General features: G+C 34.9%; 2 protein-coding genes across 2 annotated transcripts; one reads left to right on the top strand and one right to left on the bottom strand.

Moving 5' to 3' along the window:
- Positions 1-638: 638 nt before the first annotated feature.
- Positions 639-3,441, bottom strand: LOC113317800 (sulfite exporter TauE/SafE family protein 3-like). Its single transcript, XM_026565929.1, has 12 exons — positions 3,390-3,441; positions 3,016-3,175; positions 2,708-2,908; positions 2,561-2,625; positions 2,410-2,443; positions 2,230-2,306; positions 2,063-2,149; positions 1,916-1,966; positions 1,600-1,821; positions 1,247-1,340; positions 995-1,135; positions 639-869 (listed from the first exon to the last, which is right to left on the bottom strand). Exons 2-12 carry the CDS (start codon positions 3,170-3,172, stop codon positions 790-792), a joined length of 1,209 nt encoding a protein of 402 aa, XP_026421714.1. The 5' UTR covers positions 3,173-3,175; positions 3,390-3,441; the 3' UTR covers positions 639-789.
- An 867-nt stretch (positions 3,442-4,308) lies between these two features.
- LOC113316576 (aspartic proteinase CDR1-like) lies at positions 4,309-5,803 on the top strand. Its single transcript, XM_026564732.1, has one exon. It carries the CDS (start codon positions 4,329-4,331, stop codon positions 5,646-5,648), a length of 1,320 nt encoding a protein of 439 aa, XP_026420517.1. The 5' UTR covers positions 4,309-4,328; the 3' UTR covers positions 5,649-5,803.
- The last annotated feature ends 20,108 nt before the right edge of the window (positions 5,804-25,911 follow it).

Genomic DNA, 25,911 nt, shown 5'->3' with positions numbered 1-25,911 from the left:
AAAATCTGTCTGCAAATTCAGAAGATGTTACCAGGCACGAAACTTGTAAAGATATTGGAGGCCATGAAGTAAATACATGTGAAGTTTCTAATGAAGAGTCTGAATACGAGACAGACAATGATGTCATGGATGTCGCAAAGGTAAAATCAATTGAGGAGGTCTCTCGGAGGAAACCAATGACTAAGGAACAAAACATAAAACATGGAGAAATTGATGACATTTAGTTCATCGCTTGCTCTTACTCGTGGAGGTAAAGAAGTCGGGGTTAAGAAAATCCTTGGAGGCATTGTAGATTCTTTCCATTCCTCGAAACCAATTAAGGATTTAGGTCCTAGCAATGAGGATTTGGGCATAGGGAAAAGAACCCCCATACCCAAGAAGAAATTGTAGAAATGCGTACTGTGCAGTTAGACTTGCACTTATGTTGGTAAACAGTTATTATGCTTCTTGTTGTCCTCGCACCTTGTAAGTTGAGTTGGTTTTTTAGCCTTCTCTTGTTGCGCTTAGGCGCCTCTCATCTTGTACTTCTTTTTCCTTTTGAATAATATTTTACCCTTTTAAGAGTCAAAAAAAAAAAAAAAACTAAACTACAGAGAGTTAAGAACAATGTTATCGAAATCCTCAAATGTCTAGCCAATTATCTAGTTGCAGTCATGTTCATTTACATGTCTATTTTGTGATTGATCTCAAACAGTATGTGTAAGTTAGCGAGCCTTTCTGGTGCCATTCTGCAGTAGATATATGTCACTTGTTACCAGTTGTTAGGAGAATCTGAATCATATACTACTTCTAGCCATGACACAAGTTCTCAAATCCCATATACTCCTTATGCTGAATCTGTCTGACCATGTTGGATATTCCTACCCCACCTGTTAGACAACAAATACAATATGTCAAAATTATGAAGTATCGAGGATATTTGCTTCATACAGTAAATAGATGATCACAGACCAACAATGAGAAGATAAGCAAAATGATTCTCGCGTACACGCACCTAGTAGAAATGCGCTCACAAAGAATAATGTGACTAGAAGGAAGACAATGAGAGATGCCCTTCCTAGTGCAATGATTAACTTTCTTACTACATATTGCCCTGCTGCAGCGGCGACAATTGCAACCGCCAGAAAGTACGCAGCTGCCAAAGAAACCAATAAGAATGCAAGGCAATTGGAAATTATCTTACCAAGCTGGATTCCAGAATAGAAATATACATGTAAAAGAGTTTAGTGATTTTGGTTTCGCTCACCATAAGGTATCGGAAAACGCTTTAGAAGGTAAAATTCTATGACAGACATAGACGAGGAGAACATCATGGCAAAGGAGGCCGTGGCACTAGCAACCTGCACGAAAAATTTCATTGACTTGAGCACTGCAGTGAATTTAGTTACCATGATTGGGATACACCAAGTTTACATAAAGATGCTAGCTGCAACTGGTTACATTCAAGAAACAACAGAACTATAAAGCTAAGAGAGATTCCCAATCATTGTGGCAAGTGTTATACATAATGTGATTATGAACCTCCAGAAGTCCCTTCTTTTGTTTGCATGAGAATAAAATACTGATCTAGCGGATGAAAAAAGGAATGGTCATATGCACCTGAGGAGGTACACCAATCTGCAAGAACATGGGACCCAAAATGAAACCTCCACCAAGACCTAGAAGCCCACCAACCATACCAGCGAGTACACCAAGACAACAATAAAGGATTAGCTGATGCACTTTCAGTTCTGTACCTGCTTCTCCCATAGACTCTAGCACCTTCTTTCCCTTGTGAAAGAAAACTGCCTGGTACAAAGTAACTCCTACTGAAACAGGGATCTGGAAGAAACAAAAGGCAACATTTAACTAAATGCAAGAGTTTTAGCTTGCGGCTAATTGCAACGGTAAAATATATTCCCCAGTGATACCTAACCTGCATTGATCTCAGCAGCCAGTATACTGTTGAACAGGTAGTTGTACGAATCTTCCGAGCATGTGCATGCAATAGTTCATTGGTGAGAAAAATCATTCAATAGAGAAGCCAATGATGGGGTAGTTCAACACATGAGTAACCACAAACCTGCAGGATTTGCATCACAAGGAATGCGACCCAGACGAAGACAAGAACACCAAGTTCCTTCCAGTAGACATTCTTAAGAACAGGTACCTGCACATAGGTGAAACAGGTTAGTCATTGATGTAAACAAATGGAAAATTAGGTTGGCCAGTGTACTGATAGATGATCACCTTATTTGTCTTTTTCTGAACCGAATTGCTGTTGTCACTTGGTTGACGATTCTGTTCCACTTCTTCACTTCGAACATCTAGTGAAACAGGGAACAAATATGTAATCAAACAGGGAATGAAAATCAATAAGCCATCTCAATGCTCTCACCCTCGTCTTTGACATATCAAGGATTTATGTACCATTTAATTCGATACGTGCAGCATCTTCCTGAACCTGGAGGACAGACACGTATTCGCATTCACATTGAGAATTTGCATGATGAAATGGAACAACTACGCAATGGATTAAATTCAAAACACTAATGTACTTTATGTGTTTATGACAAATTACCTTCTTTCCTATTGTTTCCTTTTTCCACAACTGTATGCCCTTGAAGAGCATCATAACTGATGTGCCTGCAGATTCCCCATCACTAATAAATATCATCAATAAGGCATACTCGGAGGCAAGAAAAACGCAATTCGATACGCTTCTTACCACTAAAAAGAACAATTAGAAGAACTGTGACCATCCAATCCGCAAGGATCCCACCTAGAGCTACACCGACACTAATTCCCAACATGAGCATCGGTTGTATAAGCACCGCCAAATTGTAATCGATTACTGGCATTTCAAGTGTTGGATGCCTTCTCTTAAGGTTGCAGTAAACAGTTGAAGCAGCAGTACCCATTATCATACCTGACCATAAAAAATCATATAGTAAAAACGCTGTCCTTTTACGTTCCACACAAGAAAATTCCTTTCCTAAAAACAAAATTGCAGCAGTCGAGTACTCACACTCTTACATTTTGAAATTGGGACTGAGGACTTCGCATCAAATCCAATAACTAGAATAAGCATAGGAACATAAATTCCACCACCACCCACTCCTCCTACACTCCCAAATGCTGATGCAATAAATGCAATAATTGAACCAACTACTATTCGCCATCCAAATCTCATTTCCTACACCATAAAAATCAATAATACGTTTCAAGCAATTTTTTCATAACACATAACAAAAATGATTGAATTAGTACTGTTCGTAACTTCGTATAAACCGAGCAACGAATTGGCATGTGATTCACAATATAAGAACCAAAATTCGGAGAAATGTGACTAAATAAACATAAAAATAAATATCATTAATCAGGAACTGGATCAAAGTATACGGACTCACCGGCCATAAACGCTGATAATCTGATTGTTTCGACTTTGCAGACGCATACTTTTGTTGAGAAAAGGAAGTATCCATAAGTTTAGTCGTAGTGCCATTGTTGTGACTTGATAAGCACTCAAGTTTGAAACTTCTATCTGCAGAAACAACCACACACGATAAAAAGAACACTGTGATTCCTAATGATTTATAACTGATAAATCCTTGCATAGCTCTGATGAATTTAGACATTGGATCTAAGTTTCATAAATGTAACTACTGATAAACCCTAAACTCCCTCTCTCATCGATAAATAAGAAGAGTATCAGTAAATAAAAAGATTGTGTTTTCTTTGTGAGCTCAAAAAAAACTGCTAGTGTTCCCAATAACAAACGTACTAGTAAAAGGTGCTTCCACACACCTAATTATCCAACCGCAAACCGTAGCCTTTTTCTCCAAACAAAGTTGGGGGTAGGCTAGAAATGTCACCAAAGATATAAGCCAAATTTATCACACACCTAATTGTCCATCTGCTTAAAATGAGTACGTGCCTATACACATTATGATATAAGAGGTACGAAAATGGTAGTACGATCAAACGAAATGAGCCACCGAAATAACATTGTTGATAGTAAATGCTGATAACTTCGATATTATTATGTGTCAAAAAAGAAAAACTTCGATATTATTGACCGTGTGGGAAATCTGGTAACTGGATCTTGAAACATTTAATTTCGGGATGAGATCATTTAGAAAATATTGGCAGAATATTATACTCGGTCTCTCAGCTACAAATTCTACGCATACTTTTAAGGGTTTGTTACGACTTAACTGAATACGAGTGTTACTCTCAAACTAAGGAATTGACTACACCCTGACTTTAGGGTTTAGTATTTAGGGTTCAGATCGTAAGTATATACATCTTAAACTTTCATCCTTTGATGGTTAAAAATCTCATACGATATGACCACACCAAGTCGTTTCTCACTTGTTTTCATTCTTCTTTCGGTTTTAGTTCATGCGGATGCTAATGGTGGTTTTAGTGTTCATCTAATCCATCGTGATTTCTCACCTAATTCACCATATTACAATTCTCTGGAGACACATCATGATCGAGTTCAGACTGCTATTCGTCGTTCGATTAGTCGCACTAATGGCGCAGTCAAAAAATCATCATCGTCAGTGGCATCATTCCCTTCTAATGCTAATCAAAATGGTAATATAACAACCACTCTAAATGCAATTGGTGGTGATTACTTAATGAATATATCTATTGGAACACCTCCTCGTCAGCTACTTGTTTCTACTGATACTGGTAGTAGTATTACATGGGTGCAATGTAAGCCATGTCAAGATTGTTATGAGCAAAATGAACCACTCTTTGATCCAAAAGAATCGTCATCTTACAAAAATATTCATTGTATGACACCAGTATGTTTCAAACTAGGTAAATCTATGGCTTGTGAAAATAAATTATGTAAATATGATATTGGGTACGGAGATAAGTCTTCCTCGACAGGTCACCTAGCATTTGAAACTCTTACATTTGATTCAACAAGTGGCAGACCGGTTAAAATTCCACAGTTTGCAGTAGGTTGTGGTCACAGCAATGAAGGTTTTAAAGATGTATATTCAAACGGTATGGTTGGCCTTGGTACTGGTAAACTTTCTTTGATTAGTCAGTTAGGTGCAAAGATTGATTCGAAATTCTCTTATTGTTTAGTAGATGCTGATATTGGTTCAAGTAAGTTCAATTTTGGTAGTCCTGCTGACATTACAGGAAAAGATGTTGTTTCAACTCCATTTATAACAGTAGAGGAAGGTCTATATTATCTAACACTTCAGGCTGTTAGTGTTAATGACAAAAGGATTCCATTCAAAAGCAAGGAAGAAACCGATGGACAAGAAGGTAACATCGCCATTGATTCAGGAACAACACTGACGCTTCTTCCAGAAGAAATGTATTCGGATATCGTATCCGAAGTTAAGAAAGCAACAAATAGTGAAGGTTTTATTAGTTCAGAAACAGGATTGTTATGTTTCAAGTCAGATAAAAATACAAAGTTTCCAAGCATTACATTCCATTTTATGGGTGCCGATATTAAACTCCAGGATGGAAATTCTTTTCTTTCTACCCCGGATGGTGTTTGTTTAACTTGCCATTCTGCAGGTGATGGTTATGTCCTCTATGGAAACTTAGCTCAGATGGATTTCCTCGTTGAATATGATCTCAAAGACAAGAAGGTTTCTTTCAAGCCAACTGATTGCAGCAAAAATAATTAGGTGAAGTTCACTAACTACAACTACCTAGACCAATGTTTATTTATGTTATTATATTGAATTTCAGGGTGTTTAATTTTGGTAAGTTGGATAAAATCAATCAGTATCTTAAATGTTTTATTAGTTTTATATTTGTTGATCTCTCATGGTACTGTGCTATCTAAGTACTTGATCTTTTTATACCCATGTCCTCAAAAATTGTCATGTTACAACTGCATGTTATGAAGTTTGTATACGACTTCAGAGATATGAATGAGAAAAACATGAAAATGCACCATGAATCCACTGTAAGAAACTGAGCAACTATAATTCAAAGAACAGATGAACAAAAGAGCAATGGTTTGAAAGTCACATTGTAAGTTTTAAACCATCTCAAAAGTTAAACAGAAGACTGGAGTTTTGAATGAATGATGTCTGCAAAATCATTCCTAAAGTACTAGTATAGCATGCGCGAAAACATCTCCCATGCGATATTACCCCATCCTTGCAACCTTTCAACGGTACTGCAAAAGGGTTATTTTAGATAATTAAAACACTGCCAAACAAAGATTAGCAATTATCAATAATATAACACAGTTGATGAATCTCAATAAGACTTTGTTTGCAAAAAATAAAAAAGAGCACAGTTTAATTAGTGAACTTAGTCTTCCCTAAGTTATGTCAGTCACTAAGGTTTTTCTTAATTCTTTTCATGAGAAACACTTGAACTTATGAAACCAGTATATAAGAACTGTATGTGGGTGGAATCACCATTTTGTTTGATAAGTGTATGCCGGCAGTTAACCTCCATTTGCACTAAATGTTACATTCTGTGAGTTTGCATCCGAGCAAACATTAGAGTTTCAAGTATTATAGTTTGAATATAATATACTAATGAAAAATTGTTGCAAATTACATTTATGAAACAAACTTCTTTGGCGTGACTTGGAAGCACTCTGTGACACATGAGAGCATAATACTGGACATGTGATACTGGTACTACCGCAGCCAATTCGAATAGCATCACTCGAACATAAGTGCTAAAAAGCTCTCGTTAAATTGGACATTTTCAACAGCATTATGGGTTCCTTCACCTTCCGGTGGTATTTGTTCCTAGGAAAAGCATATGATAGTTAATAATTATGTTATATATATGCGGTTACAGATTACTAAGAACATCTTTATTTCGCAGGAGATAGTTTGAGTATATACCTTAAGAAGTTGTAGACAGTAATAAGGGACTGATTTCATAAGATCTTGTTGGAGAGTTGAGATAACTTGTATTGAGGAACCAACACTATTGTTATCAACCTCCAAAGCACCTGGTGGTATGGAACTGGAAAGGGTTACTTCTGAATCACTATATGTTGCTTCTTGTACGTCTGAATCTTATGTAAATTTATGTCAGTCCAATGAGAACCTAAATGGACACGGAGAACAAAAAACAAAGCCATTTATATGTTAGTTCTATAAAGAGATGTTAATGTAATGACTACAAACCTGTACTTTAGGCAATCCGACATATATTGATTTCAAGTGGATAGGAATAGAGAGTTTGCACCGTGTCGTTGGATTCAGTGGTCGATGGCTGAACAACAAATTTAGTTGACATGGGTTAGAAATATAGACTACCAAGTTGAAACAGACATACATAATGCATGGTTCAAGTAAAACTTCTTCCAAAGATAGCACATCAAGCATTACATACAACGGTTCTACCAAAATCGAAACTTAAGATGACGATTACATGAACAAGCAATGACAAATGACAACATTTCTGTGTTAGTGGTGGCCGACTCTGGCCCGTTTACGATAATGGGTTTGGCCCATTTACGTTTTGACAATAAGTGTGTTAGCTGATTCATCCTTCGCCATTTACGTTTTGACTCATAAAAATTTATGAATCCTCTTTTCTGTTAAAAGTGCAGTGGTGGTGCCGTGGTGACTAGAAGAAATGAAAATAAATAGAGATAAACATGACAAAATTCTTATTCTTAAACAGACAACAGGTAAGGTGACTCATTATTTCTATGCTACTTGCTCGCTAAAGAAAACAAGCAAACTTAAAGAGAATAAATTATTTGTTGAAAAAATGTTGAAGACTTGTCATTTATACGCTTTTTGCTCGCTACAGTCAACAAGCAAACTTAAAGATTTTTGTAAATATTTATCTGTTGTAAATATGTTTAAGACTCGTCATTTTTACGGTTTTTGCTCGCTTTAATTAATTGAAGTGCTGCACATTAATAAATTGGACATTCACTCACAACAGATTGTCCAATCATGAATACGCAAACCAACCATGGATGCAAACAAGAAAACTAAAAAGTGGTATAGACCCTAAAATAAAACAACAAGAATGTGTCCGGTTCAAAACCAATCGGCAATACCTGAAGTGTCCCTTTAATTTATACTCTCTCCGTCCCACTATTAGATAACTTACTTAGATTAAAATTTTATCCCACTATTAGTTGATTTATCTCATAAAACAAGGGATATTTCTAAGATTATCCTTTTGATTGATTATCAGTAGTATAAGAAATATGTATAATTTGATATTCATGTTTATATTAGTTACGTAGGTGTTTAAAATGCTTTTCAATGATACAAAGCTTACGAAAATCCATGGTATAGTTTGAGAGATAAATCAACTCTAAATTTGACAAATTATTATCCATAAGGGTATAATTGTAAAAAAAAATACTTAACAAATACTCTCTTTCATTCTTTGCCTTAAAAATTGTGTAAACTTGAACTAGGTCATTTAATAGTGGGACGGAGATAGTATTATGGATACATGCTTAAGGAGTGATTAATGTGGGACTATTATCTCCATTGTTTCCCCTCCACGTGTAAATATTTTCGGGTTCTCTACATTATGGACGGGTGCATGAGTAGCCTTATGGGCTTATTTTCATACGATTCCAACTCTGAGAACATTCAAGAATTTTTAGCCATCCAAGTCGTAACAATTGGCTCTGAGAGTAAGCACATGCTATCTCTTACACGTGAAACAAAAAATTATATTAGAGAGATTTTTTGGCAGAGAGAAAATGTCAGGAAGAGGAAAAGGACGGGAAGATCAAAAAGAAAATAAGCAACTTGTCGTTCCTAGAAGCATTCTTTAACTGTGACTTGCGAACCAACACAAGAGTGCCCACAACTATCAATTAGGATATTCCTACACATCTTCAATGGTTAAACCTTAAGGATTTTGGCAAGAAATCCCCAATTACTTACAATTCTTAATTAAAATTAGGGTTGGGGTTAGAAATTTCTAAATTTTTTTGTTTTAGGCATTAGTTTATTTTTGGAAATTGTTCTGTTTTAAGAATTTTATTTTAGATTCCTAGTTATAGAAGTAGTTTCCTTTCTAGGTTACCTTTCCTTAATTTTATAGTTCAGTGGCTTATATAAGAAGCTCTAGTGTTATTAGTTTGATTATCTATGAGAATTATAAGTTTGTTCTAAGTTTCTGTGTTCTTTTAAAGTCTACTCTGCTGGTCGTGGATAAGAACTATTAAGTTCTTATCAATTGGTATCAGAGCAGACGTATCCTTTTTATGACCAAAACTCGAAAACAAAAAACTAGTAATTATGGAGAAGCAATTAGGTGAGCTAACGGAGAAGATAGCTGAGATGACATCAAATCAAGCTTTGTTAATTGAGAGGATCGGCCAGCTTGTGGAAAGCAAAACAGTTGGGAATAATGAGGGACAAAACCAATCAAAAAGAGGAGGTGAGCGATTATATTTTTCTAAGTTTGATGGATCTGATGTAGAAGGTTGGCTCTTTAAGGCGACACAATATTTTGAGTATTACGAAACACCTGTGAATCAGAAAATCAAGCTGGCAACATTAATTTAGATGGTAAAGCTTTACAATGGTATAGGTGGTTGAAGAGAACTAAACCTGTAGTTACTTGGGGAGAATTTTGGAAAGCCATTATTAGCCGTTTCGGTATTACTTCATATGAAGATGCAGGAGAAAAACTCGCTAAAATTAAGCAGTCAGGTTCATATGTAGAATATTGTGAAGAATTTGAACGATTATCAAATTTGGTGGATAATTTACCTGAAGAATTTTTAGTGAGCTGTTTTCTAAGTGGATTAAAAGACGAGGTAAGACTACAACTCAATCCCACACTCGTATTAATTTACATGATGCAATGGAAATTGGAAGGTTACAAGATGAGAAGGTAACATTGCGAAAACAATCATATATAATATCACCAAAGATACCTAGTGTTGTTAATACTAGTAGACCTTTTAATTTTAGAGAACATATATCATCTTCAAAACCCATGACTGAAACTCCAGTTGTTAGAAGATTAACTCAGGATGAAGCTGAAGAAAGAAGAAAGCAACAACTATGTTATAACTGTGATGAAAAGTGGCACCGAGGTCATCGCTGTAAAAATCAGACATTGTTCTTAATTGATAGATATGACAATTAGGATGAAGATGAAGTTGCTATAGAAGAAGAATCTGAAAAAGAAATCGTTGAGATTTCTATACATGCACTGGATGGATCATTAGCTCCACAAACCATGCGGGTACAAGGAGAAATTAAGAAGGCTAAAGTTACCATATTTATCGATTCTGGAAGTACCCATAATTTTGTTGATTCTGTGATACCTAAAAGAATGGGAATTAAGATAATTAAAGATGAGACTTTTGAGGTGTTGGTAGATAATGGTGCTAGAATGACTTGTGAAGGAAGATGCTTGGATCTGTATTATAAGTTAAATAAATATGGGTTCAAAGGAACTTTTTATGTATTGCCACTTGGGGGATGCGATGTGGTTCTGGCAGTCCAATGGTTAGAAACGTTGGGTCCCATAACTTGGGATTTCAAACATTTAACCATGGATTTTAAGAGGTATGGTGAACATATTCGACTAGAAGGAGATAATAAAAATAAAGTAAAGTTAGCCAACATCAATAGCATCCAGAAACTCTTAAATAAGGGATCAACTGGGTTCTTTTGCAAAATCAACCAATGTTCAGAAACACAAATTAGTCAAGAAACACCAGGGGAGATACAAGAATTAATTGAAGAGTTTGGTGAGGTGTTCTCGGTACCCACAATGCTGCCACCTGTGAGAAGCCATGATCACCGCATAACGTTACAACCTGGAAGTGCTCCAATCAATGTACGACCTTACAGGTACGCACATTACCAGAAAGGCGAGATCGAAAAGATTGTTAAAGAGTTGGTAGACTCAGGATTAGTTAGGCCAAGCACGAGTCCTTTCTCTTCTCCTGTTTTGTTAGTTAAGAAAAAAGATGGCACTTGGCGTATGTGTGTTGATTATAGAGCTTTAAACCAGGATACTGTCAAGGATAAGTTTCCTATTCCAGTCATTGATGAGTTATTAGATGAACTACATGGAGATTGCGTTCCTTATGCCTCTAGAACCACGCCGGATTCTGCGCACTTGATTCCCTTAGATGATCTCTCCCACAACTAAGAGTCTCTACGACCCAAAGTCGAAGACTTGATAAACCAATTTGTCTCACATAGAAAATTCTATTGAATAGATAAATTTGTCTACCACAGATATACCTATGAGTTTTGTTCCGTCATTTGATAAATCAAGGTGAACAAGAACCAATTGATATACCGGACTTATATTCCCGAAGAAAAACCTAGAAATATCAATCACCTCACAATAATCTTAATCGTATGGTAGCGAAACAAGATATTGTGGAATCACAAACGATGAGATGAAGATGTTTGTGACTACTTTTTATCTTGCCTATCAGAGATTAAATCTCGAGAAAATCTTAGAGAAGATAGTACTCAACACGATAGAAAAAAGCAAGATCAGAACACGCAACTACAGAGAAAATAGTTGGGTCTGGCTTCACAATCCCAATGAAGTCTTGAAGTCGTTAACCTACTGGGTTTTAGAAAAACCTAAGGTTAAAGGAGAATCGACTCTAGTCGCAACTAGCATCACACATGAGGTGTGGTGTTAGTTTCCCTGTTGCTAGAGTTCTCCTTTATATAGTCTTCAAATCAGGGTTTGCAATCAATGTTACCTTGGTAACAAAGCATTCAATATTCAGTGTTAGATGAAAACCTGATTAGACTCAAGCTAATATCTTTCAACCAACTTAGCTTGTTACACACAAATGAAAAGTGACTTCATTTAGATATGAGTAACCGTACCTAAACGTGTACACCTTTATTATCTCAATAATAGTTAACCTAAGTTAGCCATACGAACACTTTCATATCAACCATATTCATCTTAACCATAACTAGTTCAAATGAAACTAGTTCTAGAGTTGTTCAATTGTTTATATTCTCATATAATTGTACAAGACACAATTGAAGCAAGATCGATTTTGATTCACTCGAATCAATTCATGAACATTATAGTCACGGTTTGCAAAAGATTGCATTCCTTATTATATAAATGTATTAGTTCATGAACAAACCGATTTTAGAACATAACCTACTCAAGTATGCATACGGGTATGCATACCTAAGTGGCCGGACTAAGTTTGGGTTCGCCAGTATGCGAATGGGTAAGCATACCTTCCAATACTCAGTTGAATTTCCGGAACTTGAAACTCACGCCTGTACGTATACCGATATGCATACTAAGTTCCCGGACTTTGATTAACCAACCAGTACGCATACGGGTATGCATACTATGGTTCCCGAACTTGGAATAACTTGCAACAGTTAGCATACAAGTAGCATATTGTGCTATATCTAATCATGGTTATTTGTTCTAAACTCCCATTTCAATCATTGAAACATTCTTTGAAGACGACAATAGCTGTCTCACACAAACTATTATATTCGAAGCAATTTTCAAGTGATCGAATGATCAATGCGAAACATTCCGAGTCAACATCAAATGACTGTCTCACACTGAAAACACGAGGGTACCCAAATACACCACAATCTTTAAAATATCCACCTATAATTCCTCTTTCCGAAAGTAATTGTCTATGGACAAAGTCGAGACAATACTACAAATCGGTATTCACACTTTGTGTGATCGTCTATGAATACTAGATCGAGATAATACAACAATCAAAGTGTGACTACTTGATAATAGGTTCGGACTTAACCAAACTTTATAGGATCACTATCAAGTAATACAGAGTTAACGTTTGTGTAATTTACTTTAAATTATAACAACAATTATAATTACGGAAAGGAAAATACACAACAAGATTTTGTTAACGAGGAAACCGCAAATGCAGAAAAACCCCGGGACCTAGTCTAGAATTGAATACTCTCATAATTAAGTCGCTATACAAAATCTAAACCAAAACTTGATATAGTTGAGACCAAGAAACTAAACCTAGTTCACTTAGTTTCTTCAGTATCTATGCGCTTCCGACATTCAATAAGTGCACGTACTGGAATAATTCTTTTGGATCGTATTCCAAACAATAAAGGAACAACAAATCTGTTTGGTAACAACTCTCTTGATTCTTTCAGATGAAGATATCTCAAGTCATATGCAAAGGATCTTCCATTTAAACTAATAAATTACTTTGTCTGGTTAGATCAATCTATCCAACAACTACCGAAGTAATAGATTTTAGATTTGCAATCAATCAATATAGTTTCCAACAAGAAACTATAGGGTGATGTCGATCTCACGCGATTAATCAATCGAATAAATCCGATTCTAGTTGGATCCTAGCCGATCTAGGTTTGTGCACACCCAAAGATATAGAAACCAAATAAAAAGTCCTCTTTGTCTTCAAATTTTCTTTAATCTTCAATAAACACCTGCTCAACACCACTTGAATCTCTTGTGATCAATCACGCACAGTACGGAGTCTGTTAACAATGGATTATCACAAGATGTCTTTAGATCTACAAACAGTTCTAAAGATCCCGTCGACACTTCGGTCTAGTTTGAGTGACTCTTATATCATAAGAGAAAATTTTCAAGAATAAACAAACTAGGTGCAATCAAAGTTCAAAAACCGTTAGTCAATCAAATAAATCGAAAACTAAAATAAACTGCAATTATGTGTTTCCCACCAACGGTACTCGTAGAGCTTCTTGATACTACAGAAGTCTTTAAACGAGCGGTCGTAAGAGATTTCGCCTAATTAAGGTACTTTCCACTCCGGATAGACGGCTCCACCAGAAAATACAAAAAGATGAAGTTTTCCTGACTCTTAGGATAGTTTGCTAGAAATGCAAACTTGGGTATTTATAGACCAAGGATGTTTGGTCACCAAGGAATTTCCAAAACCGAATATTCTCAAGATATGCAATAAATGCCCAAATCGGTTTTCATAATTCCTGGAAATGATTTGTCCAATATTTTCCGAAATCTCTCAATAGAAAAACTCCAATTAGTAAATGCATATTACCAATTTTTATTTTCTAGAGATATGTATTTAATTACTGGTAATTAAAGCATATAAAACTAACAACCTTAATTAAAAGATTCTTAATTTGTTTCGGACCGGGATCTCCTTGAGTAATTAAGGAATATCTTTGAACAATAAAAGATAAAAGTTATTGTTCATGTTCAAAGTATGTTGACATCTTTTCTTTGTAAATCCTCTTTCACATTTATAATCTTGGAATCGATTATACCACACTTCCAAACAAGTTTAGAATTGGTTCATTTGTATTCCAAGGAAACTATGTGATTGATCAAATATCCAATCACTAATCATGGCTTCACGGTTCTACCAAACACAAGGATCGGTTCTACCTCAATATGGTTTGCTTGTGATCGAACACAGAAGTTACCACGACGGGTTACGTCAGTTACCAGGATCGGTTACGTCAGTTACCAAGACCGGTTACCATATACTCATGATATTGCTTGTGATCGGTTACACAAGTCACTAGAATCGGTTACACCTTTGTAGTCAAGATAACTACAATAGCAATATGATATGTTGCCCCCCTTAGTCAATGCTTTACTCTTTCTTTAGATATAACGTTTAATTACAATTGTCCTTTCCTTAGTGATTACAAATCACTTGTTTACTCCATATATTTGTCCCCCTTTTTGTCACAAAATGACAAAGGTTCTAGCAAATAAAGGTCAAACCGAAAGGATCTTACAAATCTAAAAGATTTGTACAATCTATAAGAGTTAAGCACGAAGGTTTCACATACCACTTTAGATAATCAATATCAAAACCGAAACTACAAGTAATTTGGTTTTAGTATGTTATCAAGGAAACAATTGCCCGAAGCAATTTTCCCTACTAGTTTAACAACTAAGAAACTTAGTTACATTGCTAAACCGATTGCACAAGTACAATCGCTTATTTCGATAAGACCGAAATAAAGAGCAGAATTAACTTTATTTTTCTCATCAGGTTCTAATTATTCAGACAATAACTTAGACCTTTCATTTTAGAAAACACAAGTACTAGGTTAGCTAACTAGTATTTCTTGTCAAGGCATACAATTAGACTTGAATAACCGAATCCCTCAATTTGATAAGTCTAACTAAGATCGAAATTAACTTAGTTTCTCTTATCCGGAATCGAATTGGACTAAACAAATGATCTCTTATTTTGTTAAGCCATACACAATACATATAAACCAAGTAACTTGACTTGCACAATTATTTTTCTTAACCGGAAGCAATTGAAACAAACATAGACATTATAGCACCGCAATTGCACCGAAATTTAGTTAATCAAAAACACTTGATATCAAACAATAAAGAAGATACCAAACAATAAGCCAAATAAATTGATATAGTTTTTCTTAACCGGAAACAATTGAATCACACACACACATACATACATACACACATAATGGAATAAATATCAATTGTACCGAAATTTTGTTAAGAAAATGCAAAATATATGCAATAAAATCAGGCTTTTCTTAAGCAGGAAAATGAGTAATTAACAAATTAGTTACCTCAGATTACGCATCCTCTTCTCCTCAGAAAGATATATCATTAAGAACAAGTTCAATTTAGAACTCTCCTCCATTATCTTGTCATCCTCTCGCAAGAACAAAAGAACAACAACAAAAGCAACCTTTACCAGAGAAAGGTTGAATCGGTTTTAACTAATGCGTGCCAATAGAAAAAGTTGAAAACCCGAAATACATATGTTTATGCTAAACATAACCCATGTAAACACAAATTGATTCAACACATTTTGACTTTTACATATGAGTTTCAATCTGAACACCTTATGATCCTTTGACAAAGCCTACCAACATGGGCTAGAACTTAATCTCGTTAAATCAAAAAGCCACACAAACCATAAGGGTTCACATCATATGAGATCGAATATTAAGATTATGAAAACCGAAATCAGACATCCCATAACACATGACAATAATATAGACATTCAAGCACAGGCTGTGTAATCGGAAACTATCACAAGAAAAATTAAAAAATAATAATTTTATTAATATATAATTGAGAGTTTAATTCAAAAATAGACCTTATACAATAGTTGAAGTAAATCAAAAACTGATGTGTATTTTCTTGGATTAAGTATTACAACATATAACTTAATCCCTAGTGGTGCTCCTGTTGTTCAGTGAGGCTTCTTCAGTGTTAAAACTCTTGAAGCATGTCTTGAGAGACTTTTCTGCAACCACTTCCTGTTTTTCAATCTTTTAAACTTGAACCTTCATGTCTGCAAGATCAGCTTTTGTTTCCTCAATTCTATCCTTGAGCCAGTCTTGATGTCGAACCGTCATTATGATATTGGTTATTAGTTATTCAAAACCATGGATATAATCAATCATACTATCAGAAGGTATCCACTTGGTTTTTGTTGGATCTTGAAGGTTGTAAGCCAATAGACATGACTAATCTTGAGATCCAACAGAACTATCGGAATCATAATCAGACATGATTTTTGATATGGTTTTCTTCTTCATTTCTGTATTGACTCCTTGACAATCCTTAACCTTTTGAGATTCCTCCTTAATTTCCTTTGTAAAACTGCGAGTTATTGGAGGCATGCTCAGGGATTTAAATAAGAATTAATCAGGGTTTTTCAATACAAGCAAGAGATAGTTTCTCTTAAGACGAGACAACTTTCGGACCGAAAATACTCAGGAAATTCCGAAAATATATACATAATATATTCTGTTTCCTATGTCTAAACTTCTCATGCTGGAAGTTTTATTAAAAGTTGTAAATTTCAGATAAAACCTATTTTTGGAAGCTCATGGTAAACATGAACAATTTTTAGACAAAAACGGATTCACAGTTATCCAGAGATTGTCACAGATTTTTCTGATACAAAACACAAACTAAAATTGTGCTCTTGTTTTATGTGCTTATCATCCCAAAAGTTATGAGCACGAACTAAGATGAGAGTGCACAATCTCCATACAACTAGGTTGCATCGGAGTAAGCCTTTTCTTACTTACAGCGAGTATCAGAAACATAGTTTATGTTTCTCTTTGGAAATTTCTGCCCAAAGTATTTTCTCCCAAGAATATGATCCTTCCTTGATCTAAAGGTATGATCATGTGGAGAATCAGTACTGATGTGAGAATTTTCAGAGAAAGATAAATATCTCTTAATTCTGTCAATGGGATTTTCATAAGATTTTCTCATTCTAAGGATTTCCTTATGATGCACATCAGCATGATTATCTGATAAAATTATCGGAAATTCCTGATTATTTTCTTTGGAAAAAATTCTCTCTTTCCCTTTCTTCTGGAATCGTTCTTCATGTGAGCAAGGACTGTTTCGACATGAGTGGGGAGGAACCTTTTTCCAGAAGCGATTATCAACTTTTACTCTTGATTCTTTCGAGTTCAGATTGGGGTATTTTCTGTCTTTCTAATGAAGATTGATCTTTCAGTTTTTTAAGACAAGAAACTTCTTTCAATACTTTTACCACTGTATTTTGAAGAAGTATAAGTTTTCTGTCAAGTGACTGAAAGTTGTATTCCTTAAGATCAGTTTCATGGAATCGGTTTAAAGTTTCCTTTGGACATTATTTTGTTTGATCATCAGTAGATGTAGAAGATGGTTTCTCATTCTCTTATAGCTTGATGTAGTTAGGTAGAATACAATCATCATGATCTGTTTCAGATGCGACTAAACCCGTTTTGTTATCACAATCTGTAAAAGTCGAGCAAGGAATCAATAGAAGAAATTATAACAACATCATTAGTCAGAGTCATAGGATGAGTCTCTTGATCTTGATAAGAGATTTACCAAGAGCTTCTAATTTGACAGTGAGATCCATATTCTTTTTCGCTAGAGTATTTAGTTGAATGTCATTTTCTCTGATCTCATGCTTAAGAAGATTAGGTTATGTCTTTAATATTAACATCCGTGTAGACAGGGATCTTATTGACCTTAGGAGTTTTACCAACTATTTATCAGTATCTTCTTTTTCATCAGAGATAAACTCAGATGTTTTCGTAACTCCTGGATCATGAGTCAACGAAGTAGTAACATCTTCAATTTTGAGTATTCATACTCTTGAATAATGTTAACTGAATCATCCTAGTAATATCAATCACCTCACAATAATCTTAATCGTATGGTAGCGAAACAAGATATTGTGGAATCGCAAACGATGAGACGAAGATGTTTGTGACTACTTTTTATCTTTCCTATCGGAGATTAAATCTCGAGCAAATATTAGAGAAGATGGTACTCAATATGATAGAACAAAGAAAGATCAGCACACGTAACTAGAGAGAAAATAGTTGGGTCTGGATTCACAATCCCAATGAAGTCTTTAAGTCGTTAACCTATAATGGTTTTAGGAAAAACGTAGGTTAAAGGAGAATTGAATCTAGTCGCAACTGGTATCACACAGGAGGTGTGGGGATTAGGTTTCCAATTGCTAGAGTTCTCCTTTATATAGTCTTCAAATCAGGGTTTGCAATCAATGTTACCTTGGTAATAAAGCATTCAATATTCTCCATTAGATGAAAACCTGATTAGACTCAAGCTAATATCTTTCAACTGTTAGATCGAACTTAGCTTGTTACACACAAATGAAAAGTGACTTCATTTAGATATGAGTAACAGTACCCGTACACCTTGTTGGCTCAACAATAGTTAACCGAAGTTAGCCATATGAACACTTTCATATCAACCTTGTTCATCATAACACAACTAGTTTAAATGACTCAAATGAACCTAGTTATAGGGTTTTTCAATTTTTTATATTCTCATAGAAGTATACAAGACACAATTGAAGCAAAATCGATTTTGATTCACTCGAATCAATTTATGAACATTATAGCCACGGTTCGCAAAAGATTGCATTCCTTATTTTATAGATGTATTAGTTAATTAAAAAACCGATTTTAGAACATAACCCACTCAAGTATGCAAACGGGTACGCATTCCTAAGTCGCCGGACTTGGTCTGGGTTCAACAGTATGCGAATGCGTAGGCATACTGTCATACACCACCAAACTTAGTTTAATTCCCGAACTTAAACTTACGCCGGTACGCATACGGGTATGCATATTAAGTTCCCGGACTTCAACTAACTAACCAGTACGCATACGGGTATGTATACTATGGTTCCCGGACTTTGAATAACTTGCAACAGTTAACATACAAGTACGCATACTGTGTTATATCCAATTAATGGTTAATTATTCTAAACTCCCATTTCAATCATTGAAACATTCTCAGAAGACGGGAATAACTGTCTCATACAAACTATTTGCTTCGAAGCAATTTTCAAGTGATCAAATGATCAATACGAAACATTCCGAGTCTACACAAAATGATTGTCTCACACAAATCATATAAGATGTTACCAGGAGATTTTCACGTCATCATCTTTTGACTTTCGTCAAGAATATAAGATGAACTTGGTTAAAACGAAAGCTTACCAACACATATTTCGAGAAATATGTAAGCGAGTTAAACTCAGCTCGGAATATCAAATGTGTATAATCGAAGTCTATATATTAGTTTCTGGTGGAGCCGTCTATTCGGAGAGTAAAGTATCCTAATTAGGTGAAATCTCTTACGACTGCTCGTTTAAAGACTTATGTGGGATTAAAAAGCTCTACGAGTACCGTTGGTGGGAACTAGATAATTGCAGTGTTATTAGTTTTCGATTGATTTGATTGACGAACGCTTGTTGAAACTTTGATTGCACCTAGTTGTTTATTCTAGAGAATATTTTCTTCTGATATAATATTCACTCAAACTAGATCGAAGTATCAACGGGATCTTTAGAACTGTTTGTAGATCTAAAGACATCTTGTGATAATCCATTATTAACAGACTCCGTTCTGTGGGTGATTGATCACAAGAGATTCAAGTGGTGTTGTGCAGGTTTTAATTAAAGATTAAAGAAGAATTGAAGACGAAGAAGATTTCTTATTGGTTTCTCATATCTTTATGTTGCACAAACCTTGATCGGTTGGGATCCAACTAGAATCATATTTATTCGATTGATTAGTTGCGTGAGATCGGCATTCTCAACGTATCTCTTTGAGATTTATTTGGATTGAGTGTGAATCTAAACTTGGCTACTTCGGTAGTTATTTGATAAATTGATCTAACCAGGCAAAGGAGTTTATTAGCTTAAAAGAAAGAGCCTTTGCATATGACTTGAGATATCTTTATCTGGAAAGAATCAATAGAATTGTTACCAAATAGATTTGTTGTTCTTTTACTGTTTGGAATACGATCCAAAGGAATTGTTCTAGTGCGTGGACTCATCGAAGTCGGAAGCGCAGAGATACTGAGGAAACTAAGTGAACTAGGGGAAGTTGCTTGGTCTCAACCATACAAAGTTGGTTTAGATTTTGTATAGTGGCTTAATTCTAAGCTTATTCAATTCTAGACTTGGTCCCGGGGTTTTTCTGCATTTGCAGTTTCCTCGTTAACAAAATCTTCCTGTGTGATTTACTTTTCGATTTACGAAATTATATTTGTTTATATAATTTGAAGTAAATTACACAAACATTAACTCCGCTTTACTTGATAGTGATCCTATAGAGTTTAGTTAAGTCCGAACCTATTATCAATTAATCACACTTTGGTAGTCGTATTAACTCGATCTCGTATCCATAGACAATCATACAAAGTGTGAATACCGATTTGTTGTATTGTATCGACTTTGTCCATAGACAATCAACTTCGATAAGAGGACTTATAGGCGGATGAATAAAATATTGTGGTGTATTTGGGTATCCTCGTCTTTTCAATTGGTATCAGAGAAGGCTAACACAAAAAGATCTAACAATCTGTGGTTAGTGCGATCCAACCTATAAGAATTTAATATATGTCTGATTCGGTTAACGTTATGCAAGATTACAAATACTCAAAAGATGAAGATGTTACTCCTTCGTTAACTCATGATCCAGGAGTTACAAAAATTAAGAGTACATCTGAGTCTATCTCTGATAGAAAAAAAAGATGATGATAAAGAGTTGGTAAAACTCCTAAAGCCTATAAGATCTCTCTGTACAAGGATGTTAATATTAAAGACAGAGTCAAATTTTCTTAAGCAAGAGATCAGAGAAAAAGACATTCAACTAAATATTCTAGCCAAAGAGAATATGGATCTCACTGTCAAATTAGAAGCTCTTGGTAAATCTCTTACTCAAAAAATCTGTGACGCTTTCTGGATAACTCTGAATCCATTTTTGACTAAAACAATTTGTTCATGTTTATCATGATCTTCCAAAAATAGGTTTCATTTGAAATTTTGATTTTAATAAACCTTCCAGCATGAGAAGTTCGGACCTAGGAAACAAATATATTCTTTATATATTTTCGGAAATTCTTTTGTATTTTTCGGTCTGAAAGTTGTCTCTTCTTAAGAGAAACTTTCTCTTGCTGGTATTGAGAAATCCTGATTAATTCTTATTTAAATCCCCGAGCATGCACCCAATAACTCGCAGTATTACAAAGGCAAATAAGGAGGAATCTCAAAAGGTTAAGGATTGTCAAGGAATCAATACATAAAGGAAGAAGAAGATCATATCAAAAATCATGTATGATTATGATTCTGATAGTTATGCTGGATCCCAAGATGAGTCATGTATGTTGGCTTACAACCTTCAAGATCCAACTAAAACCAAGTGGATACCTTCTGATAGTATGATTGACTATATCCATGGTTTTGAAGAACTGAGAACCGATCTCATAATGACGGTTCGAAATCAAGATCGACTCATGGATAGGATTGAGGAAACAAAGGCTGATCTTGCATACATGAAGGTTCAAGTTCAAAAGCATGAAAAACAGGAAGTGGTTGCAGACAAGTCTCTCGAGACATGCTTCAAGAGTTTGAACACTGAAGAAACTTCAGCGAACAATAAGAGCACCACTAGGGATTAAGTTATATGTTGTAATACTTAATCCAAGAAAAATAGACATCAGTTTTTGATTTATTTCAATTATTGTATAAGGTATATTTTGAATAAAACTATCATTATTTATGAATAAAATTATTATTAATTTTTGTTGTGATAGTTTCTGATTACATAGCCTGTGCTTGAATGTTTATATTTTTGCTATGTGTTTTCGGTTTATGGGATGTCTAATTTCGATTTTCATTAACCTTAATATTCGATCTCATACGATGTGAACCCTTATGGTTTGCGTGGTTTTCGATTTAGAAGGATTAAGTTCTAGACCATGTTGGTAGGCTTTATCAAAGGATCATAAGGTGTTCCGATTGAAACTCATATGTGAAAAGTCACAATATGTTGAATCAATTTGTGTTTGCATGAGTTGTGTTTCGGGTTTTCAACTTTTGCTATTGGCACGCAGTAGTTAAAACCGATTCAACCATTGTCTGGTAAAGTTTGCCTTTGTTGTTGTTTTTTTGCCTTGCGAGAGGATGAAAACATACTTAGGGAGAGTTCTTATTTGAACTTGCGCTTAATGATATATCTCTCTGGGGAGAAGAGGATGCGGAATATGAGGTAACCAATTTATTAGTTAATCGTTTTCTTGTTTAAGAAAAGCCTTTTTATATTGCATATATTTTGCTTTTCCTTAACAAAATTTTGGTACAATTGATATATTCCATTATGATGTGTATGGATATGTGTGTGTGTGATACAATTGTTTCTAGTTACAAAAACTGTGTCAATTTATTTGGCTTATTGTTTGGTATCTTCTTTATTGTTGGGTATCAAGTGTTTTGCTTAACGAAATTTCGGTGCAATTGCGGTGCTATAATGTTTATGTTTGTTTCAATTGCTTCCGGCTAAGAGAATAATTGTGCAAGTCGATTTGTTTTGGTTTGTATGTATTGTTTATGGCTTAAGGAAATACATGATTATTTGTTTAGTCCAATTCGATTCCGGATAAGAGAAACTAAGTTAAGTCTGATCTTAGTTAGACTTATCAAATTGAAGGACTCAGTTATTCAAGTCTAATCGAATGCCTTGACAAGAAAAAACTAGTTAACTAACCTAGTGTTTGTCTTGTCTAAAGAGAAAGGTCTAAGTTATTTCCTGAATAATTAGAACCCGATGAGAGAAATAAAGTTAATGCTGATCTTTATTTTGGTCTTATCGAAATAAGAGATTGTATGTTTACAATAGGTTTAACAAGGGAACTAGGTTTCTTAGTCCATTTGTTAAACTATTCTTACAGCTGGTACTGCTCGACAGAACATTCTTACCGCTGTTCATTCTTCTGCCATTGGTGGCCATTAAGGGATGCAGGTTAGTTACCAGTGGGCCAAATCCTATTTCCAGTGGTTATCTAAAGTGGTATGTGAATGTAGTGATAAAACTCCTTTGTCAGGTCCTTAGATCTATCCAATAAAAATCACCAAAGTAATTGTCAAGATTTTTCAATCAATACTCTTAATTCAAAGAAATGTATAGATGCCGATCTACTCAACTAATCAATCAAATATATCACAAGGATAAACCGATTATAGTTGGATCCTTTTCCAGCCGAAACAAGTATTGTGCACACCAAAGATTATGAACTCTCTTCAATATATTCTTTGTCTTCAAATCTTCTTAAATCTTCAATAAACACCTGCCTACAATCAACTTGAATCTCTTGTGATCAATCGATTATCACAAGATGTCTTTAGATCTACAAACAGTCTATAGATCCCTGTTGAAACTTCAATCTAGTTTGAGTGAATCTTATATCAGAAGAGAAGATTCTCAAGCATAAACAAACTAGTGCAATCAAATTTGAACAACTGTTAGTCAATCAAATCAATCGAAAACTAATAATAAACTGCAATTATCTAGTTTCCCACCAACGGTACTAATAGAGCTTCTCAATCCCAAAGAAATCATTAAACCGAGCGGTCGTAAGAGATTTCGCCTAATTAGGTTACTTTCCTCTCCGAATAGGCGGATCCACCAGTAACTACACAACTAGGTAGTTTTGCTGGCTCTGAGGATTAGTTTCCTCGATATATAAACTTCAATATATATAGACCAAGGAAGTTTGGACACCAAGGAATTTCCAAAACTGAAAATATTCTCAAGATATGCATTAACGCCCAGATTCGGTTTCCATAATTCCTGGAAATGCGTTGTTCATAAATTGACCGAAATCTCAATATAAAATATTCAATTGGTAAATGCACATAACTTTATAAAGATATGCATTTAATTGCTGGAAATTAAAAGCATATAAAACTAAAAACCTTAATTAAAAGATTCTCAATTTATTTCGATCCGGGATTCTCCTTTAGCTATTAAGGAATATCTTTGAACAATAAAAGATAAGAGTTACTGCACATGTTCAAAGTATGTCGACATCTTTACTTTGTAAATCCTCTTTCATATTTACAATCTTGGAACCGATTTGCCACACTTCCAAACAAGTTTAGAATTGGTTCATATGACTTCCAAGAACTATGTGATTGATCAAGAACACTCAATCACTAATCATGAGTTTCACGGTTCTAGCAAAACAAGTTTCGGTTCTACCTCCATGTGGGTACTGGAATTAGTCACATTAGCTTTCCAAAATTCGGTTGACTAGGTACTAGGATCAGTTCCCACATATATATGGTATCTAACTTGTAATTGGTGCACATGTAAATATGATCGGTTCCCAATAATTAAAAACGTGTTGCACATGTTCATAGGATCTGTTCCCAATAACTAGAAACTTTTTGCATATGTTCATATGATCGGTTCCCAATAACTAGAAACTTGATACACCTCTTACAAGGATCGATTCCCCTTTTGTGATCGGTTTCCCCTCTTCATAGGTCGGTTCCCCAATGTCTAGATTTGGTCATACCAATAACAACAAATCGATCATACCATCTCATGTGATTACTTAATATCGGTTTCACTAATAAAAGTCATACCAATACAAAAGTCAGGCCTTGTGAATAATTTTACCAAGAACATAAACAGGTCATGAGCGGTTATACTAATCACACATATTGGTAATCCAAAGATTTGCGATGAATAACAAATACCAATAAGCCTAGCGATTTCCCTTTCGATTCACAAACCAAGTTTATGAACTTACTTCCTTTAAAAGAATGTAAAGCATTGTTTCCTAGGATGAAATCTTCACATTTCCCATACACATAATCACAATAGCATTCATACAATTATGTCGATGTCTTATATACGAAGTTCAAAAGATAAGTGTTATACTTCGTATTGTATTCCTTAATACTATGTCTAACTAGAGTATAGTCATTCATGCTTCGCAGTTATATTTTCAATATGCACGACTTGAAAGATGTGTTAGGGAATGAAACAGTTCAAGTCAAATATTACTAACCTCAAGAGGAAGAATGATGTCGTCGTTGTAGCTCCTTACTTCTTCGCTTCTTCAAGTGTTCATGTAATACTTGTAATGTCTCATATCCTAATACTTTCAATCTAACCTATATGAAGTTGAATCTAGCATATAATCAAGCGACTCTTTAAATGAATTTTGGTTCACTAAAATATGACAACCAAACTTGACATACCAACGCTTAGTGGGTTCAACCGATCTATGCTCTAACATGATGTTAAAACCGATAGAACCTGCACGTAGTAAACTGACAGTGTTGTTGATGAAAATTAATCCTAACCCTCCAATTTTTCATATCCTAAAAACTAAAACATGTGTATCGGTGTATTAAAGATCATTGAATATATGACAGGTACCAATATAGACATTACAAGTGAAAAAGTGACAGGAAATGCTAAAATAGTCTTGCTAGAAACATATGGAAGATGCATTTTTAATTATTTTTTTTGCTAGAATCTAAACCAGGTTAACCTGCATTGAAATCCAAAACCGACATATCCGTATTGGGGGTTAAAACCGACCCGAAAATATATCGAGCGATAGGGTTTGTCAACGGTAACTGGCTTAGTCGGTACCGTTACCGATAATTTC

This window comes from Papaver somniferum, chromosome 10, assembly GCF_003573695.1.
Source record: "Papaver somniferum cultivar HN1 chromosome 10, ASM357369v1, whole genome shotgun sequence".
Classification (NCBI taxonomy): domain Eukaryota; kingdom Viridiplantae; phylum Streptophyta; class Magnoliopsida; order Ranunculales; family Papaveraceae; genus Papaver; species Papaver somniferum.
This window is presented reverse-complemented; position numbering and strand designations above follow the sequence as displayed.

Bases quoted from the DNA above. Each gene is read 5' to 3' on its own strand.
- LOC113317800 (XM_026565929.1), bottom strand. From the start codon at position 3,172: ATGAGATTTGGATGGCGAATAGTAGTTGGTTCAATTATTGCATTTATT. The intron at 2,444-2,560 runs GTAATTTGTCAT...TCTGTCCTCCAG, and splicing joins AGGAAACAATAGGAAAGAAG to GTTCAGGAAGATGCTGCACG. The intron at 870-994 runs GTGCGTGTACGC...GTTGTCTAACAG, and splicing joins TGTGAGCGCATTTCTACTAG to GTGGGGTAGGAATATCCAAC.
- LOC113316576 (XM_026564732.1), top strand. From the start codon at position 4,329: ATGACCACACCAAGTCGTTTCTCACTTGTTTTCATTCTTCTTTCGGTT.